Source organism: Podarcis gaigeae, assembly GCF_964106915.1.
Source record: "Podarcis gaigeae genome assembly, chromosome: 9".
NCBI lineage: Eukaryota > Metazoa > Chordata > Lepidosauria > Squamata > Lacertidae > Podarcis > Podarcis gaigeae.
The window spans coordinates 45,180,318-45,201,649 of record NC_139685.1 but is presented as its reverse complement, the minus strand read 5'-3'; the positions used below and the strand labels follow the sequence as shown (position 1 = coordinate 45,201,649).

The window sequence follows — 21,332 nt, the reverse complement described above, 5'->3', positions numbered from 1 at the left end:
TTAAAATAATGAAAACAGAACTAGCAGTAATGTGAATTGATACACAGGATCTGTTAAAATGATTAACACTGTGTTTTCACATTTTAGACTTGTATCGAGGTATTGGAAGCATTGAATGATGGTAGCCTTGGAGACTGTAAAGAAGCAGCTGAAATGTACAGAGCAAATTGTCATAAGCTTTTCCCTTATGCTTTGGCTTTTATGCCCCCTGGATATGAAGAGGATATAAAGATCACAATTAATGGAGATATATCTGCAGAAACTGAAGAACTGGCCAATGAAATATGAACTTTTTTAAAGGAGTGGAATGATTTTGGACCGTATCTGGTGTATAATATTTTTGTCACGCACCTGCTGAATTGTTCTAACCTACACAGAATGGAAGGAGTAAAAATGGTTGCCTTCAAAGTTTTACTTTTTTTATCCTGCTGACAAGTATATAATATAAAGTAACGTATTACTGGATATAGGTGGCTCAGTTAAAAGAAAAACTAAGCACTGCTAAAATTGAAAAGTATCCTTTATCTACATACCCCATTTTAAACTAATTTATATGGAATCTGAAGGCTTAACACCCACTGGAGCAGGTGTGTGGCAGAAATATTACTTTAAATTTGTCTTGTTGAGATGACTATCTCAGACAGCAAAAATGCTGTTTTAGCACTGGATCCTTTTCACTGAGCACAAAGAGTTGTTGGGGCTTTAACATCTGACTGATTTTGATACAGAGATGATTCTACCCTTTGGAAGTATGCAATGTGAATCACTATTTGCAGACAAACCTGCAATACATATATAATGCTGTTGTAGAGACTGGGACTTAAAATATGAAGCAAAATAACGAAACATAAGGTGTTCAATTAGCTTGTTGTGTCTCCGAAATTCACTGCACGTGATCAGTTTGGTGTTCTTGCACCACAGTTTTTAAATGAAGGAACCAGTTAGAACATACTTTGTTTTTATTAAAATTTGAAAAGAAATCAACACTGCTGTTCAGGAGATGAGCATGATGACAGCATCATTTGGCTGTACATGTTAAAACTGTAATGCAAGAACCAAATGAAATTATGCACTGTGATGTGGCACCAACTCATTAAAAAGACAGCATGTATTTTTCACGTACAGTGAAAATATAAATGAACATAACTATGGCTTGAAAATTCAAAGAGGGGAACTCCTGACTTCCAATTTGTGACTGATCGAGAGACTAATTGTTTAAAACCTCAGCAGGCCTTGTTCATGTTATGCAGAAAAAAGTGCTGCAGTTTAGATACCTCTGGAACTTTTCCACAGTGTCACAGGTTTGTAATACTTGAAGCCCTACATTTCTAAGAATATATTTCTTGCTCAGTTGTTTCAGGCAAGCCCATGACTTTGTAACTTTTAACGGGCCCGAGATTTTTTTTCAATAACAGACAAGCTTCTTATTCCTGCAGTTACAGATGTAATTTCCTTTGTCAAACATAAGGTACCAAATATAATGCAATAAAATGTTTTGAAAAAGAGCTGTGTGGCTATAGAATTTGCAAACTGCTGTCGGAAGAGATGTAGTGCAAGACCAGTGTAACATGAATTATAATAGCTTTTTGTTAGTGTTGGTGAAATCCCACAATGCATAATGCAGCAGTGCTTGGAGACACTATTTCCTCTTCCTGCCCCTCTTCTCCAATAAAGCTAACCCACAATGGCTGCTGTTGTGAACAGTAATTTGCAACTTGGCAGTAATGTTTAAGAGTTAATAGTAAATATCTCTGCAAAATACAACATCTTTATGAAGACTACAAATTTAAATGAGAACTTTTATAAGCTATGAAGTTTGGGATAAGAACTCTAAGGCAGAGTGTAGAAAATGGTAAAAATAATTTGCAGTATGAGAAACTTGACAGTTGACACTTCATGGTTTTCACTGCTGTACATCTCTTTAGAGAGATCATTACTCTTTCTGTGATAAGAAAAAATGTTAAAGGAAAGTATTGACTTGTCATTAATCTAGAGCCTTGCCCTTTTGGCATATATACATCTCTGAACAAAAGAAGTTTGTCATAACTTTGTGTTAACTGTACTACAATATTTTCATGGACTAATATTTCCAAGAAAATAATTTTGCTGTCTGCTACTGAGACACTCTGCTACATTACATTCAAACCACAAGCTGAATATCACGCCTAGTCTGCAAATATTCAGTGTTACCTATCTGGAAACCTTAGTATCCTATGTGCTTGTTTTTCTTCCCCTTAACTTAGCCACTTTATTATCCAGCAACCCTTCAGGAAATACTTGCTGTAGTCATGATATTCCATGGAAACTGCTCTAGAATTAGCCCTATTGTCTTTCAGGGTGCCACATTATTTCTAAAGTGCTCTGCTAAGAGGAGATGGGCTTGGGTTAATAATTTACACCTTTGTTTTTCCTCTTCCAGTGATAGTTGGTCAACTAAAACTCTCTTAAGTGCTGAGATCCTACAACATAGATCACTCATTTGTGGCTTTTGTTTTTAGCAAGGATAGTATGTTTCATTATAGTTACAACTGTGTGATCTTGCAGTGACATAAATTTTGGAGGTAGGTATATAGTGGGCATCATATACACATAAAAAGTCACAGTAATCTGGTCATTACTATTTAAGCAGCACACATGCACACCTTTTGTAGTGGGTCATTAAAAAATGATCAGTGTAACCTATAGGAAGGCAAAACCAAGGCAGCCCAGAGGCATAAAAATCATGCTGGTCGACTTGGAAACGTATTTCACTGATTTTGGTGGTACTTGCTCTGTTGTAATAAAGTATAGGGTTGTGTTAGGTTTTTTAAAATATATTGTCCACTTAAGCAGGCAGAGGAGCTGAGCAAGGGGTGGTGCTCCATTGCACTTTGCACTCCCTGAGAAGCAAAATTAATTATGCAAAACAAGTGAAGATGGACAAAGTTGCTGGGTTTTTAGAAAATGAGGAGCTTGGAGGAGGGTTTCTGCTGAAAAGCACTGGCTCCAGCAGGAAAGTAGAGAACAATATGTAAATAGAAGCTACTGCTCAAAGGCTCATGTATTGCCCAGGATAGCTGATCTTTGCCATGAGCTGGAACTACAGGTAAAAAATAAGACACTGTTCCTGCATCTTTTCTAACTCTGTAGAAGGGCGATTCAGCAGTTTGACCTGAAGTTTCCTTTTTGGCAGCTTCCTACCAGTACCGAAATTAACTCTTCTATCTACCCAGCTGTTTAAAGGCGCAAGAGCGTGGTCTACTTTTTCACCCTTTTCCATCAGTTGTGGGAGCAACAGATCTTGGCTAGGAAGAGCCCTGTTGGTCCAGTGCCCAGCCGGAAGCTGATGTTCATGGCTTTCCCCACAGCTAATGCCAGAGGCGCTGCAAGTTTTAAAGCTTGGTCTGTGGGGGGGAATTGGCTTTTCTGGGAACTTTCTGCCCATCAGTCTCGCCGGGTGACTCCCGCTTGTATATTTGGGGACGAGAGAAAGAGACAGCCAGGGGTGTGAAGCGCTCTTGTACTGAGGAGACTGGCACAAGCTTAGCGCTGGCAACAATGACAGCCAGATGGCCGCTGCCGCCCCCAACCCGCCATTTAAAGCCGCGTCCATAACATCCCACTTCTCGCGAGCTTTCGTGTTCCCGTCGTCCCTGTTTCCCCCCGCTGAGGCGACTGGAAACGCCCCTTTCCACGGCCTCGCCTTTCTTCGCCTTCAGGCCCGGCCTATGCCGCGAAAGGGGCGGAGCTGTTCCTCCTACGTGGCTTAACACGCGTGAAGCGGCAGCCGCCGCCCTCAGGTGCGGAAGCGAAGCGGCTTGTCAGGGAGGGGGGAAATGGGCACGCGCGAGCGAGCGACGGGGGCGCGCGGGCCTTTTTCGTCTCTCCGCCGCGACGTGAATCCCTCCGCCAGGTTGGGCCTGAGCGACTAAGCCGCGAGTGACTCGGCGCAGGGGAAGGCGCCTTCGCGGGCCCGGAGGCGATGGCGGCGGCGGCCGAGGTGGAGTCGTCGCTGGAGCTGAGCCTGTCGAGCAGCTACGCGGGGCCGGGGACGTTGCCCCCCGCGCGCTCCCGCATCTTCAAGATCATCGTCATCGGGGACTCGAACGTGGGCAAAACGTGCCTCACTTTCCGCTTTTGCGCGGGCCGCTTCCCGGAGCGCACCGAGGCCACCATCGGGGTGGATTTCCGAGAACGCGCCGTCGACATCGACGGGGAGCGCATCAAGGTGCGGAAAGCCGAAGTCGCCTCCTCGGGCTGCTTTTCCCCTGCCAGGCTCAGGGGCTGTTCTGCCGGCTGCCTTGCAGCTGGCGCGTAGTAGATGCAAAGGAGCAGGGAGTCCAGGGCTGCTGCTGCTGCTCCTTTAACAGGTGTGTGCAGAAAAGGCAGGTGCTTTGCCTCGGCAAGCGACGTCTGCTGAGATTTCCTCTGCTGCAATACTGTTATAGGTGCAGGTGGTGAAAGATGTCTGCATTGCCACGGGTTGGACTAGATGACCCTCGTGGTCCTTTCTGACTCTATGATCTATTACCTCTTTTACACCAGGCCACCTGGCAGGACAGGAGTGGGCAACTCTAGTCCTGTTGCTCATCCATGCTGTGTGGAGCTGACAAACGGCCAAAAATATGGAGGTCGTTTGTTATACTTGTATCTCAGCTGCTTCCCCTGAATCAAGATTTGTGTTTGCAACAATCTGAGTACAGTAACTTGAGGAAGCCCCCACCCCCACCCCGAGCTTCATCGCTGAGCCCTATAGTTGCACCTGTAAATATTCTGTTAGTTGCACCTCTGAGCCCCTTGGTCTAACTAACTGTTGTTCATGTGCTGAGTGCTGAACATGTATTAACATCACACAGTTTTGAAGATGTGCTTATATTTAGTCAAACCTGTGGCCTATTGCATCTCTTTATCCCAGTGTTTAAATAATATCACAAAAGTTTGCAAACACATAACGCTAGTTTGCTAGGGCCTTGCAGAATTCTCCATCCCACCTCTAGCAACATGTGGTTTCTATGCTGGGTACAGAGAGGTAGAGCTTCCATGCAACCAGCTGCATGGAATTCCTTGTTACCATCTAGTGCTTAAATGGAAAGTTGTGTCATCCTTATACATGTACAGTATGTTAAGCAATGACACCTCTGCTTTTTAATTGAAATGTAAGCATGCTGATTTTTAAATCACATAGATCCTAATTAAACTTAATTCTCATCTCACAATGTGAATTTATTGGCAAGCTCTTAATTCCTGCAATACCTTCATCTACAGTAAAAGACACACAATTACTAATATTTAGTATAACTGTTTTTGAAAAGCTGATGTATAAAAAGGTGTTTGCAGGAAGCTTCACAGCAAAAGTTTTCATTTATGTTTTGTTGCTGTTGCTGAGATATAAAACCACTGACCTCAAAGACCCTCATGAACAGAAATCATAGCAATATAAAAGTACTGTTGAGTTAAATTTGAAATTATGTCTTTCCACCAGCATGAGTGAAATCATTTTTTTTTCTTGTTTCTCTCCCCTTCTTGGTACATCTAGATTCAGCTCTGGGATACAGCAGGGCAGGAGCGATTCAGGAAGAGCATGGTACAGCACTATTACAGGAATGTACACGCAGTCGTTTTTGTATATGATATGACAAATATTGCCAGTTTCCATAGTTTGCCACTGTGGATCGAGGAATGCAAACAACACTTGCTCACCAATGATATACCCCGGATTTTGGTTGGAAATAAATGTGATCTGAGAAGTGCAATTCAGGTCCCTACGGACATGGCTCAGAAATTTGCTGACACTCATAGCATGCCACTGTTTGAAACATCTGCTAAAAACCCTAATGACAATGATCATGTGGAAGCCATATTTATGACCCTGGCTCATAAGCTCAAGAGTCACAAGCCACTCATGCTTAGTCAGCTACCTGATAACACAATTCACCTAGAACCTGCAGTAAAACCTGCCATGCCATGTTGGTGTTAGCTCACAGTATTTTTGTAGTCATCACTTTGGTCTGTTTGCCAGTGCTTTGAGAATATGGTGTTGGTAATGTTCCAGTTTAGTAGAAATTACATTGAATCTGCTGGGCACTTTATTGTATGTCCTCACATCTGGATGTGTGCCACTCTTATCTCTGCACTTTGTTAACTGTATCATCTAAATTACTGAAGATTTATGGAAGTTAGATTTGTGAAGCTTGACTCTGGTCCCATTGAAGTAGCTTAGTTCTGAGATCTTTTCTCCACTAAAATAGAAATGTGTAGGTTAGGTCAAATCACTGATGCCTTTAGCATTCAATTTGAGCAGATCACGGTTCTATAGAAACCCAAAGAGTAGTATGACTTGATAATTTTAAGTGAATTACTTTTAGATAATGTTGTAAATTGATTTGTGAATTGTACTTCTATCATATGTCTTAATCATGCAATGGAATGAAGACTCGACTTGAGCACAAGTGTTAAGTCACCTCTTGCCTTCATCTCATTACTTTACCTAAACTCCAGGTTAGTTAATTATGAAAGCAAGTGAAGCTCTACGGAGTTTACTTTCTGTGTAAAGTTATGTTTGATGGCCCTCATAGTTTTGTATTCTTCTTTATATGTGAGACAGAAATGACATTGGAAAAATATCCAGGGTTATCTTTTGCACAATAAAATGAAATCATGTGAATCTCATGGGACATTGGAAATTGCATTGAAAACTGAAGCTGTAGTGGATTGTTTATTTCTGATGTAACCACAAGAGATCAGAAAGTATCCACTCAATTGTGGCATTGCTCTGGAGGTGAAGCCATCAATAGGAACGCCAGATCTTGTAGTTCAGATTCTCCCTAAATACTGTAACTTTTTAAAAAGCTCTAACAAAATTCTAAAAATGTATCATTTATATTCATAACATTATGATGTAACTTAAGGTGTATTGTTTGACTTTCATTATTAGCAGTGGTTATAACCTACACAACATACAAAATGCCAAAACGTGAGAGTTGATTTGGGTATTTTTACTACCCCAATGGAATACTATGAAGCAAATGGCCAAGGTAAAAGTCTTAGGAATGCATGGTTTATCCTACTAAAAACAAACAGTGAAATCAAATGTAGACTGCAAATAATATAGGGAAAATCATATGCTATTTTGTGTGGTTGACTCACTAAGTTTTGCTTTTGAAATAGCATAAAGTAGGAGCAACTGAACTTCAGAATCTACAATTTGTAAAAAAAAAAAACTACTTGTGTGCCTTAGCTATGAACATATGGAAGGGGCGGTCTATATCATCTCATAGTATCAAAAATAAATACATAAAATATGAATGAAAGTGGCTGTTTTCCATAAGTAGTATTAGCAGCTTGTTTTTAGTAACAGTTAAGAGGTATCTTCAAATCTATTTGCAGCACAGAGTGTCTTATCTATAAAGTGTTTAGAGCTGAACTTACAAGATTTCTTGCTTGATGATTTTGCGTAGACATTTCTGCTATAACAACTGCCCTCCACCTCTGGGCAGCTCGAGCTAAAGGTGTAAGGGATAGGTGGGCTTTCCTGTGTTCATTGTGTAACATGCACTACTGGCACAAGCCTTCCAGTCCTGAGTAATTGGCAAGTGGAGAAATCCTGGTGCCTTTCTTCATCTCCTTGCACAAATATAGCTCCAGCCTTGTATATCTATTGTTGCTAATTAGGACCATCACCCATTAAAGAAAGGAATTTGAGCTTTTATTGACTAATAAAATATTAAAGCTGCAAATATTGAGGAAGGGATAAAACAGTTCTGTAGAAAATGGCATACGTTATTTGTGTGAATGACAGATAATGGGGATTGATTTTAATTACATTTAATCTTTGTACTCTTGCTCTTCCCTCCACTTGGAAAGCTCAAGTCGCTAACAGTAACATGTTATTAGAATCCTGTTAGCAGTGGCTGCCACCTGGTGTTTTTTAAGTATTAAAAACAAATATTTTACAAATCAATCAATGTTAATCAACTAGGACAGCAGGAGACAACATGGTGCCCTCTAGATGTTGTGGATTACAACTGCCATCATTCCCAGTCAGCTTGACCAGTGAACAGGGATGGTGGTACTTGTAGTCCAAAACATCTGGAGGCTACCACAATGGCTGTTTCGGAAGTAAGCATTACAAACCTTAGTATAAGTGAACCTTGTGTAGGAGTTAATCTTAACTCTGTTGTTCAGTACCATATTGTAACCTTTTTGATCCTCATTCTTCATTTATTTCACATGTGTCCTACATTTCACATTTTGTGGTAGCTTACATATAACTTTTGGTTACATAAAAAGGGAAAGCAATGAAATTCAAGATACCGTTACATATTATTCTAAGAGAATGGAGTATCAGTATTATAGGCTAACACTTAAAGAACAATTTACTTAATATTCCAAATCCAATTTGCTTATATCTACTGTGTGCTGCTTATTAAATGTCTTACTAAGTTTTAACCTTTACTGTAATGTTATTGAAGGCAGACATATTAGTACAATTACTGTAATTGTAATTGCCAAATACTAGGTGCTATTCTGTTGTACATTAGCATAGTGAAGTATAAAACACTAGCTTTTATGTTTAGGAAAATCTATTGATTGCACCTTAATCAGTAAAATGCAAGGAACACAATCCACTTGCATTGTGGGCCAAATGTGTGAGAGGATTGTGTCCAAGTTTATATAGGATTATTATTATTTTGCTTATAACCAGAAGTGACAGGGTTTTTCTTGTTCAGTTTTTCTACAACACTTGAAAAAGGGAAGTTCTTTTTACTCTGTTTTGTGTCTTTACTTTTGGTTTACGCACTTTCTAGAAACCATTTATTTAATACGAATAAATGTATATTTCTAAAATATTTCTCAAATATAGTTTACACTCCTCTTTAGAGGACTCACCTGTTTACTTTATTTTCTTAACACATTTTAGTAAAAGATAGCTTTTAATGCAAATGTAATTATAATGTGTGCATTACATCATATCCTAAAGAAAGTAAAAAATAAAAACCAGGGTTCTCTAATCAGAAGGAAGAGGGTGTTGAAGAATAAATCATGTGGACACAACATATAGGACAACATCCCTGTATTGCTCCCAGGATAGGTCTGGTAACTAATGTTGGATTTCACCCATAAATACTGATGAAATGGTTATTTTGAAACTGTTTAAACTGCTATAGTATAGTATAGAATTGTCCTATCTTATTACTGCAAAATAACATTGAGCATTGTCATCTTATCAGCACCAGTTACGTTGATAGTATCTTAAACAGAGTGTTGTCAATCCAAAATCTTCCCCATTTAATAATGCTTTACCTACAAAATGTCAATTGTTCTTTCTAAAAGCAAAAGGAAAGATTTATTTAAATTACCACAAGTACGTGCCACTGTCTTAAACTAATAAATGCTAGCAAGTAAAATTCTGCTTTTGTCTCATTTTTCCCCACTGTAATTGCCTGTCAGTTAGAAACATTCACATTGTTATGAGTGTTGTGAAGCTTCCATGTCCTGAAAGATTCTTGCTTGCCTCAGGCAGCTACACCTATGGCTATTAAAAAAGTGTTTTATTTCTGGAGTTATATGTGTATTTGTCTTTAAAAAATGAATCTGTGGAAGAGAACCAATGGGCAAGATGGGATATGTTCAAATTGATTTCTTTAGTTTAGGCCAGATGGAGCATATGATATGAAAGCTGATGCCTCTTTAATGAAATACTAATTCCATACAAAACACAATCCATAAATTCTAACAGGGGACATTGGTGAAATCATTGGAGTAGAGTGCATTGGCTAATATTCACAGTATTTAGCTGCCCACTCTTTGCTTTCTGTGCTAGCAGTGAAACCAGTTATCACACGGAATCTTATGATTTTTGCACACCATTCTCATTTGAACAAGCAAATTTGCATTTGGAAGACTCATTTGCCCATGACAATTTTTCTGGTTCAAAGAATGCTTGCTATTATTGAAGATTCTATTGCACAGCAGAAGTCAAATAAACACCATGGGGCTAAATTAAAATTTATGAAAATAGAATTAAGTTTATTAACTGTACAGAAAATAGGTCACCAGTCTTGAAATTCTGAGGATCTCTTCAGAGTGGTCAGTCATTTCTTAACTTTTAAGAATTGTACAAACGTCTCAGTAACGTTCTTAAGTTATAAAGAGCTTTTAAAAAAACTTATTCTCCTAGAATTTATATTTAAGTCATCCTGATATACGGAGGTGGTTTGGGCACATCATCATCAGCTTCCATATCTAAATCTGAAAGTTTTACAGGAGAATTAAAAATTGTATCCACTTGACCTAGAATAGAAAACACACACAGTGAGCATATGTAGCTGCAGAAAGCAAACTTTGCCTTGATTACATGTGCTAGTTACATGCAGACTAGACTATTGTAATACACTGGTTGTACATGGGGCTGCCTTTGAAAATGGTTTAGAAACTTCCACTGGTGCAGAAGGTAGCCGCCCAGATTCTTGCAGGGATCAGGCATTGGGAACACCTAATACAGTGGTGCCTCGCAAGACGAAAATAATCCGTTCCGCGAGTCTCTTCGTCTAGCGGTTTTTTCGTCTTGCGAAGCAACCCTATTAGCGGCTTAGCGCTATTAGCGGCTATTAGCGGCTTAGCGGCTAAAAGGCTATTAGCGGCTTAGAAAAAGGGGGGGAGCGAAAAAAATCGCAAGACTCGCAAGACATTTTCGTTTTGCGAAGCAAGCCCATGGGCAAATTCGTCTTGCGAAGCGCATCAAAAAACGGAAAACCCTTTCGTCTAGCGGGTTTTTCGTCTTGTGGGGCACCACTGTACCCATATTTTACCAATTGCATTATCTGCCAATTCGTTTCTGGGCCCCATTTAAAGGACTGGTTTTGACACTTAACGTAGCCCTAGACAATGTAGGGCTTTATTTGAAGGACAGCCTACACTCTCAGAAATCTGCCCAGGATGGAACATTGGCTTCAGAGGCCTGGCCTTGGTCCACCATCAATATCTATTATTATGGGCACCAATGAGACATATTTTTCTGTCTTCCAAGGAATATTACCAGGGCTTTATTATCTTTTAATTTTTTCTGTTCTACCCCACTATTGATTAAAAGAGCTATGTTGGGTTTTACAGTTCAAAATTAATAAGAACAAATTAAACTAAAACCAGCAGTAAAGTAATGTCCTGGATTTTATTTTTAACCACTACTGCCTAGTTTTTGTAATTGTAGTTAGATTGCTTTTATGGAAATGGCTTCTAATTATTACGATGATTTTAAATAATATTTATATAGCCCAAATGTCTTCCTTACATATTCATTATTTGACTTACATATTTAGTAAATCCGAAATTAATTTTCAAGTAAAACAGTGAGAACACCTACATACCAGATGGAATGCAAACTAATTCCGCAATTTGTAGCTGGTCTTCATTAGATTCTAGCCGTTCCTAAGAATGAAAGCATGAGATTGCTAAATAGGTTCACCTGAGAATAGCACTGATCTTAGAATGTGCAGTCTTCGAGACAAACACGGTTTCATTTTGTAATTTGGTTACCAAAAGTAATTGCAATGGTATAATAATGAACAAGACTAAAAATAAAAAGTTCTGCAGTTCAAGAAAAAGAAGCTATTCATCGTATAATGCCCAAGACAGTTTACCGTATTTTCCTTTACAAAAGTATTTTTTAATTTTTTTGCAGCTACCATCATCATAATTAAGATATTTATTTCAAACCATTTACATTTAATAAACCTGATAAGCTGAACAGACATATCTAAGAGATGCATAAATATGGCAGTTATCAAACAATGAGAGGTCATCCTTAGAAGTGGTAAATGCTACATAATTGGCAAATCTTAAACACAAGGGGTGGTATTCACTCAGGGTACACTGACTGAAATTAACGGAACTTATTTAGTCAAGTTCATTAATTTCAAAGGATCTACTCGGAATTAAACTTAGCTGAATACCACCCATAGAACTGTGAACCTAGTAAAAAACATTTCATGCACACACCTGTCAAGAAAAACATGCAGAAGGGGCAGTTATATACAGTTTATACCCCACTCCTTAGGAAGTGCACAGAAGCTTATATAAGGATGACAGTTACTTACCATCAAAGCACTGATGAGGTTCATAGCTGCTTAGTGTATACAGTGCTATAATATGAGATGCCCACAAATCATTTTTTTCCCAAATGACAATTCAAAAAATTAGTTTTGTGTGCATTTTGGGCTTAACTAGTTGAAGGGGGGCGGGTTAAGGAAATACGGCAACGTCATATCAAACTGTCCAAAAATGTTTTTACAGAATCCCAAAAGGCTTTCCTTCCCAGTACAAGACAAGTAAACCCACCATTTTTAATGGCAATGTTGCTACTTACAAGTCCAGTGACACTGTCATAGCATGAACAACATGGAAGACTTCGGCAACTCAAATAAGCAATAATCAGCACAATAAAAGCACTGAAAAGCGATGCAATCAGTAGTGTGATGTTGGCTCCTTCTACAAGTTTACCAAGCACAAATGCCTGCAACACAGAAAATGAGCACACACACCCTTTATCCAACCTTAGAAGTGGTGTGGGTATTGTTTTTTAAAACACCTGGAAATTCTCTTTTTTATATTTTAATTATTTTACATGAAAAGGAATGACAAGTGAAAAACAACAATAAATAGTAATTGATAAATAGTTGAGGAACCACATATATGATTTATACATATATACAAACTGATGGTGTCAATTAATATCCTCAAATTGGGTGGATAAAATGAAAGTAATATATATAAGGCAGACCAAACCCTGATCTGCCCCCAGTGCCTGTGGGAGGCATCCTTTACTATGGAATTCCCAACAATACCTGCCATAAAAGGCATTTCAGGACCAAGAAGGGGGCAGTTGAGCAATCCAATGATTTTGCCTCTGCTTTGCCAGCCTGGACCTTGTTCAGTAAAGAAACACACAGAGAGATTTTCCTGCACCATCTTCTGCCCTAACTGATGTGAGTGACAGACCTTTGGGTGTGCTAGTTACTCTCTCGCTCCTAAACTGTGTGCAATGTATTCAAAAGGGCAAGAACTGGATAGTTTGATACTTACAACGGTTGGGTGATGATAAGAGGACACATCGTCAAACCCTTCATATTTTTCACCATACTCTAATGTTATAGACGTATAGATGATTACAAGTAGAGTGACGAAGCAGGAAAATACAGAAGCAATTATCATTGCATTCACCTGTACAAAAGGTATAGGGGTAGAGAAGACCAGAGTTAAATTTGGGCTTCAAGTCAAAGGATGAAAAATAGTTCCCCATATGCCTCTTATGCAATCTTTGTACACAACAGTAATTTATTTTCCAGAGTCTTTGGGGGAACATGCATTCACAATACAATTTCCGAAATGTGGGTATGAATCAGTGAAAATCAAACCTTTCCTTTCCTAATTAAATACTGTAAATGGAAATCAACATACAGTACTTAACTGTGTTATATTTCATCCTGTGTTTTTAGGGAGTGTGTGCAGGTGTTTGCTGTTTTAAGCCCATTCCCACACATGCCTTTCTTGGAAGCAAGATCCATTTAAATGTATGAGACTTTCTTAGAAGCAATAAAGCGGCCAGAAAGAATACATTTGAACAAAAAGTACTGAGCAAAGATACCTGTGGATTTGGGCAATCAACAGAAGGGATGTTACCAAGGCAGCCAAGAAACCAGATAGGTAGAAACCATTCAGATTTTCTAGGAAAGCAGCATAGTGGATCAAAATAAGTTAAGTGGGGAATGTTTTGCTGCATTCATTAGAAAGAGATTGGCTGACCCAGCTGCTGGTCTGCTCTGTTCCGCTTCTGAGTGAGCAAAGGACCCCTCCAGGAATCACACAAAATCACACAATTTGACATTACCATCTAGTCTAGATTTGAGAAGGTGATGGTGACCAGTTGCAGCAGAAAAAAGATGGTCAGCTGCTGTGTTTTCCCAGCAGGTTTTAGGCTTAACTAAGACCCATTTCTACTTCAGCCATTACACTCATCACCCAAGGTCAGTTAATGCTCAAAGTATGGATGATGTGCATGGAACTTTTAAACAACCATGTCTATGAACTCCAATTATGGGTGTTTAAAAACATGCCTCCCAAAACCATTGTGCTTGCTATGTAAAGGGTATTGAAGGCCAAAGGTGGAAAAGGTAGTTAGGAATTTTATTCCCTCCCCTTTAACATAAATAAAAATTTTACATATGTATAGATAAAATTTGTGCCGTGTATTCTAAAACATGCATATTCTTACCTTTCAACTGTAATGTGTTACTGCAATCCAGCCATTTGGAGCAACACAGAGAGAATGAGTTATGAATTTAGAGACAGACTGAAGAAATTTTGAACTGCTGTTGAAGTGGTTCTCCTTGAGACCTTTAATCTGTTGTGGATTTTAAACTCCAAACCCCAAAATCATACATGTATGATCACTTTAATTGTAGCCTATGATGTATAGCTCCAAACACTTCAGGGCAGAGATTAAAGTTTGTTGTTGCTTTTTGTTGGCATCCATCTGTCTCGGACAATGGAGTGTGCCTTCGGGGGGTGAAATCAAACCACCGTGCAGAACCAAAGTGAACTCCCAGGGGTGTAAGCCTGGGCAGTGTGTAAGGGGGTCCTGGGCTACCCATATGATAAGAACCTCCATCTCGGCCTTGTTGACGTGGTCCCAAAGGAAAGGAAAGCAATATGTTTGGCACCAGCTTGGCTGCAGGAGTTGCTGGAAGGAGTCATACAATGCCATCCAACCATCTTAGGGACTTCACTCCAGTTTTTTTAGGGTTTACTCTTTAGCCTTTTCTTTTCCCAAATATACCCTGCAAGGCAGCGGACATTTAGGATCAGAGTTTTTCTTCTCCTAGATGGGCTACCTTCCCACGTTGACGAGCCCCATCTGCCCCTCAGACGTGAAGTAAAAGTTATGTAAATAAAAGGTGTATGTATTTATTACTTATAGAAAGCCGGCTGTATGATTTGTCCCCATCCACTTTAAACAAAATACAATAGAAACATACCAAAACAGGATTCTTTCTCAGTGAAGAAAACAAAGCCATAATTCCAGGAATAGCCATAAACTACAAAACAAAAGGTAAAGGGGATTAAGTTGGGGTGGAATGCCCAACTTTAGCATATAAAAAGAAGTGAAAAAACATTAACTTCAGGAAGATGAAAACAAACTAGAGGTTTTATTTTATAGTTTTAACTGATTTTTACTTGTTACATCCTTGTAAACCACTTAGATATAATTGTAGTTAAGCAGTGTATAAATATAAATACACTGGTTGGCAAGTGGTTTCTAAGACACCAGCTCCCGATCAACAACCAGCAGATCTATGAAGCACAAAGGCTGAACGTGGTTTATTCCATAATAAGTAAACATCTTTCCTTTAGGCACGATTTCAGAGAAGGTCATTTTGACACCAGAGAGGGAACGTAATTGTTCAGCTGGCTGTTAAACGTGGGCTCAAGATTCTTGGTCAATTTCACCAGATGCTTTTTCTTATACAGGTGAAAATGTGATTGACACATGAGGATAGTAATGTAATCGATGGCTATCAGATCACTAGGCAAGGGCAAGGAGTTGGGTATGTGAAACACTCAAAGTGTAAATCATACATTCACCCATTGCATTTCTAACATTAGCTTGGGACCCAAGAAAAGAAAAAGTAAAAAAAAAAATTCTTTCAGCAAAGTGATTGTACCGTAGTAAAATGCTGCCACTAAATTATTCGAAGTCACTACTAACAGTCCCAACTGCTTCTTGCTTGTAGCATCACCACCACAGCTCCCATGTACCACCCCCAAATAGTGTTTGTAATTACTACAATCAGCTAGTAGAATCAGAACAGTTCAGCTTCTGCAGTGCAATTTTCTCCCAGAAATCATTCACTTTTCTCAGTCCTGTTCTCCCCTCCTGAAGTAAAGCAGGGGTCCTACAAGTATCATCCACTCTCCCAATTAGCCCCACCCACTATAAACACCAGCTTCACCTGTGGATGCCCCCTTCTTTCAACTTTACTAGATAAATGATATCTCCATGTTCAAAAGCAATATATTTCTGAATATCAAATGTGGAAAACAAACATGTTGCCCTCATAATTTTCTGCAGGCAACAATGTAAGACAGGGCCTTCTTGTTATCAGCCCCATAATTATGGAATTTCTTCTAACTCACAATTTGAGTTTTCAACCCCAGGTGAAAAATCACTTATTTGTCCAGAGTTTTGGAGGCATCTCCTACACTGTTGATTTGGATTTCTCTTGGTTTTAATGTAACCTGCTTAGGGATTGCCTTGGCACTGAAGAACAGGTAGAAATAGTTTAAATACATAAACAGAAAAAACTTCCCATTGGCATTTGACTGGCCGCAGCTGGAAATGGAGCGCTGGAGAAGATGGAGATAAGCAACTAGCCTAAGACCACAAGCCATATGAAGTGCAAACACCATAAATCAATTCCCCCTTCCAGTTAATTTACCTCCAAAAAACATTAAATTCTCCTATGTTTCCCAGGAGAAATAAAAGTCCTCATTCCTCTCTCACCCAGACTAGTCCAGAGCATTCCTTCTGTGAACCTGATCCTCAGCTCCCCCACTTCCAAATTAAGGAGATGCAAGTCAGAAATCAAAGGCAGCTGCAGTCACACTTGCCCTCTAGGCTAGGCTTCCTCAACCTCAGCCTTCCAGGTGTTTTTTGCCTACAACTCCCATGATCCCTAGCTAGCAGGAGCAGTGGTCGGGGATGATAGGACTTGTAGTCTCAAAACATCTGAAGCCTGCTCTAGGCTCTTACCACAAAGCAACTAGGCCAGCACTCAGGGACGGCCCAAGGTGTTTCAGCACCTGAGACGAAATGCCCTGCTGTCACCCCTGCAATGGGGGAAGGACTCTTTAAGGGCTTCTTCTCAGCAACAGGGGTCTCCCAGCAGCTGGGCAAAGCCCCACCACACTGTCCAGCAGAGCAGGGAGATCTGCTGGCTTGTGGAATATAGAACCACAAGTTCTCTAGAACAGTGAACAAATTCCCTGTATTATACCAAATTGTACAACCCTCCCTGCTGTACTTCCGACATCTACTGAATACTTTTTTTTATTGCAGCAGGCATTTCAATTGAAGTTTGATTTTATAGCTTTATAGTTTATACATTGTTAATAAAAAGGGGTGGGGGGTAGAATTTATATAGCTTACCACTCCAGCCCAGATGGGTATCCTAGATTTGCTCAGTGCCGAGTCCCTTCTGAAAGCACCATCGATTAATCCACCTATGATACAAACTGTAGCACAAGCTATCTGGAGGAGCCCCAACAGAACCATACTTTTCTGATTGAAGATGAAATATCTGTAGCGATCCATTTCAGCTAATCCACCAATTGCCACGTCTGTTCAAACTGGGAAGAAGCACGGAGGTTGTTCAAGAGAAGGCTGCCCTTGTGGCTTTTCCTGAACAGAAGATGCAAGAAAACTCATAAGCACTTCAACAAGCATCATCTGACGAATTGTTCACATGCCATTCCATTAATAGTATGGACAATCTTCCAATATCCAGACGCATTAAGCTTTGGATTCTCTGCATATGGAGAGCGCTGGACAACTTTATCCAGTAAATATGTATTTAGAAAACAAAAACAAAAACTTAAATGGTCTGGGATGGTGGCATTTTTTAAAAAACAAAGACATATTTATATCTTTAGGAGATCCCTATATTTGATATCAATATAGAAAACATGGAACTTTCAGGTTTAAAATATACTGATGCAAATTTCAAATCGTTCATTTGTGCCCATGTTTCCAAATAACAAAAGACACAAGCAAACAAAATTCCAAATAATACAGATTTCTTCCTTATCTTCACACTTCCATTATATGCAATAGATATCACCAGGAAAATACATTAGAGCTTTCAAGAATGAGAGAATCTGCAGACACAAGACTGTCAAGAAGAAATAGTTCTGTGCTTGCTGTGTGTTTGAGCCTTCCACCAGAGTTTTGCTCTAGAGAATGGCTGGAAACAGATTTGCAGCTGAAAGGTCAGAGAGCACTGTGAGGTGGCTGAAGAATCTTGAAGTACAGACTCTCTTGGGAGATTTGGTGTAAGATAATGGATAATGCTATGAAAGAGACCTGTTTGCCTTCATTTCTGCTTTGCTTTTAGCTTGTAAATAAGCTAAATATTATGAGGACACCCTCCAGAGCTCTCCTATCCCAACAAACCCAGACACTGTAGCCATATCCTTGATACTTTTTTGTGGGATAACCAATCTCATATAACTGACATGCTTAAGTCTAATTAATGCGTGGAGGGCTTAGCTCACCTTAGAAGCGACTAGGTAATCAAACTTTTGTTTCCCTGCAGTCTACTTGAGAAACTCACTATGTGAAGAGCTTGCGCTGGTCCCGCTCAGCCGCATGGCTCTTTCAAGACACTCATATTCACATATTAATAATTTAGGAACTTTCACCACTGCAACTAAGCCAAGTTTTACTGCCTGTGCAACCTTTTCTAAATGCTGTATGGAAAAGCACATGAATCTGACCTTTGGAGAGTTTGTAAGTAAACCATTTTAACTTACCAAACATGTGGTAGTTTTCTATGCTAGGAGAAGAGGGGTGTTTTAGAACTCCCAATCACCTATTTTAAAGGTTTAACAGTCTATATTTCCACGTTTTACTTAGCAGCATATTTTGTTATTTTAAATCTGCTGGGGTTCTCTCACCAAAGAGTATTTGCCCTAAACTTTATCTTGGCATCCAGCAATTCTCCATTCACATATATGTATTTTTTCCTTGCACCAACACTTCTCACCACGCAGCAGTGGTGCAGTGAGATAAAGTCTTGTCCCAAGGGCACCACTGCCACTCTGGGAAGTGCAGTGCCATTATCAATTTTGAGGAATAGTATTTGATCTAAGGAAAGCAAAGCAGCTGTACTTCTCTTCCTGCTCCTGCCCCATACAAGTGAGCTACTGGCAATAGAAATATCTGTTAGTCTGTTGCAGGAAACACAAGAGCCTTCTGGCACCTTGAGTATTACCTAATTGACCAAGAAGTCCAATTTCCCCACATGTGGCTTGAATTGAAATAATGGGCTATTCTTCTCCTTCAAGTGTCAATTAAAGCAAACATTATATATAGCACAACTAACTTGTCATAAGGACTGCTTTGTATCTAACCATTTTATATATGTTTCCAGCATTAATCTTGTCATAGTGTGTATTTTTTGCCATTTCATTTCCCATTTTAACCTGTCTTACAGTTTTCCCTCCTCCACCATACACGTATATAAAAATTATACCTATTCCTGCCAATTTAGGAGAACACTTCATGCATCTGATGAAGTGGACTTAGGTCTGCAAAAGCTTGTACCATAATATATGCATTAGTCTCCAAGTTGCCACAAGACTGTTGTTTTGGCACTGGGATGTGAAACTTGCCACGAGAAAGGGCAGCTCCAAGCTCCACACTCGAAGGATGAATTGTGTGTTGCATAATAGGAGACACTGTTATTGCTGATCTTTCTTACAGAAGTCCCCACCACCACTATTGAAAGCTAAGTTTGTGAGCAATCCTTCTATTTTTTGTTTTTTGTTTTTAAAGTGTTTAGATATTTCAGAGTCTACAGCCGCAGAGTTACTTGTTATGGAACATGGGAAGTGGAATACTCTAAGAGTTCTGTGTGTGATTGCAAAAGGAGGGGGAAAGTCAGTGGACTTTAAACACTTCATGCAGGAGAAGTAGATGAGAAGAGGGAAGGAGCACTTCAATTTCAGGTGCACAGGAAGGGCAATTTATCAAAGCGGGTTTGCTCTCTTTGGGAAGCACCTGGCTGCCTAACCTCAGCTCCCTCCCTCCCTCCCTCCCTCCCTCGGGCAATGAAGAGGAAGTTTGAGAAAGAGGAGAGTTGAGCAGTTTGCACCTCAGGGCAACCACAGAGGAAGGAAAGCAAAACATACGCAATCCCAGAGTAGAAGAGAAAGGCACTTACTTACCTCAGCCAGCTTTACCTCTTCCTCTTTATGAGAGACCCCTAGACAGGTGCGCTGGGGTGGGGATGAGTCACCCAGGGGCTGGCTCTGCTTTGAAAGCCCCATGCAGTTCTCACTGCAGCCTGCCCCACCCCTCTGTTGTCTCAACCAGCCCAACCCTCTGCAGGTGACAACCTTCCTTGTTGCCTCCCCGCTGCATGATTTAACTCCTCATGTGCCGCCCTGTGGAAGTACTGGCTCCTCAAACAACCTAGGTTGATGGAGGGCACTTGGGAAGTTCCCCAAAGATGGCTTTTAACCGCTGTGTGTGTGTGTGTGTTGTGTTAAGCAGGGCTTACCCTGCTAGATAGTAAATTCTTATATTCTTATAATTTTGTGTCAGTTTATATAGACCTAGGTTACCATAGCCACACCCTTTTGCTTCATATTTCAGCCTCATCTCTAACTATTGAAGATAAATGAGAGATGGGATGGAATAATAATAATAATAATAATAATAATAATAATAATAATAATAATAATAATAATTTATTAATACCCCACCCATCTGGCTGGGTTTCCCCAGCCACTCTGGGCAGCTTCCAACAAAATATTAAAATACTGTAATGCATCAAACATTAAAAGCTTCCCTAAACAGGGCTGCCTTCAGATGTCTTCTAAAGGTCTGGTAGTTGTTGTTCTCTTTGACATCTAGTGGGAGGGTGTTCCACAGGGAAGGCGCCACTACCGAGAAGGCCCTATGCCTAGTTCCCTGTAACTTGACTTCTTGCAATGAAGGAACCACCAGAAGGCCCTTGGCACTGGACCTCAGTGTCCAGGTAGAATGATAGGGGTGGAGATGCTCCTTCAGATATACTGGATGGGCCATATAAACATAACTGGTAAAGAGAGAAGAGCCTGTTTATCTCTGTTACCTGAGAGATTTCTTCAGTAAACAGTTACATTACTCATGTGCATGCCTTATGGGTCAAGATGAACCAGGAGAGATGTTTTGTTAACTATTTCTTTCTCAGTTTGTCTGTTCAGAATCAACCAGAAATAACCAAGTGCTATTTTGCATGGATTTAAATGAAAGGGTGGGCTGGGGGGAGGGGAGGAGAGAGTTTAAAATGGCCGCTCACCCTTCTCAGGTGGGTGGCAGTTGCAGACCTTTGCCCCCCCCCCCCCCGTCCCCAGCAGCAGAAGCCCACTTGTTGGCTGGCTATTAAGGAATGCTCTGGCCACCAGAAAGTCAAGATAAAATGGACCAATTAGAGGCCCTGCTAGAGGGGCAAAATAACACAATTGTGTACTTCTGCCCTTATGGCCAAACACAGGGGGAAAAAACCTACGAACCCCCCCCCCCCAAAAAAAAG

At 40.0% G+C, this 21,332-nt stretch overlaps 3 protein-coding genes across 5 annotated transcripts in view; 2 read left to right on the top strand and 1 right to left on the bottom strand.

Moving 5' to 3' along the window:
* The window catches only part of NAA15 (N-alpha-acetyltransferase 15, NatA auxiliary subunit), a 39,774-nt gene extending 38,271 nt beyond the window's left edge, over window positions 1-1,503 (top strand). The window contains exon 20 of the mRNA XM_083755610.1: window positions 88-1,503. Within this exon, the coding sequence (XP_083611736.1) occupies window positions 88-288 (201 nt within the window). The 3' untranslated portion in view covers window positions 289-1,503. The remainder of the gene's footprint in view (window positions 1-87) is intronic.
* Window positions 1,504-3,624: 2,121 nt separating this feature from the next.
* RAB33B (RAB33B, member RAS oncogene family) lies at window positions 3,625-9,386 on the top strand. Its single transcript, XM_083756046.1, has 2 exons — window positions 3,625-4,207; window positions 5,516-9,386. The coding sequence occupies exons 1-2, from the start codon at window positions 3,962-3,964 to the stop codon at window positions 5,954-5,956; spliced, it is 687 nt and encodes a 228-aa protein (XP_083612172.1). The 5' UTR covers window positions 3,625-3,961; the 3' UTR covers window positions 5,957-9,386.
* Window positions 9,387-9,981: 595 nt separating this feature from the next.
* On the bottom strand, window positions 9,982-20,955 carry LOC310852466 (uncharacterized protein). Of its 3 annotated transcripts, none has more exons than XM_083756050.1 (7): window positions 20,892-20,955; window positions 17,183-17,434; window positions 15,012-15,071; window positions 13,060-13,197; window positions 12,344-12,490; window positions 11,346-11,406; window positions 9,982-10,272 (listed from the first exon to the last, which is right to left on the bottom strand). In XM_083756050.1, exons 2-7 carry the CDS (start codon window positions 17,345-17,347, stop codon window positions 10,169-10,171), a joined length of 675 nt encoding a protein of 224 aa, XP_083612176.1. In that variant the 5' UTR covers window positions 17,348-17,434; window positions 20,892-20,955; the 3' UTR covers window positions 9,982-10,168. The 3 variants fall into 3 exon arrangements, with proteins under 3 accessions (XP_083612176.1, XP_083612174.1, XP_083612175.1); XM_083756048.1 differs by lacking the exon at window positions 20,892-20,955 and adding an exon at window positions 19,981-20,137; XM_083756049.1 differs by lacking the exon at window positions 20,892-20,955 and adding an exon at window positions 19,977-20,127.
* Between the last annotated feature and the right edge of the window lie 377 nt (window positions 20,956-21,332).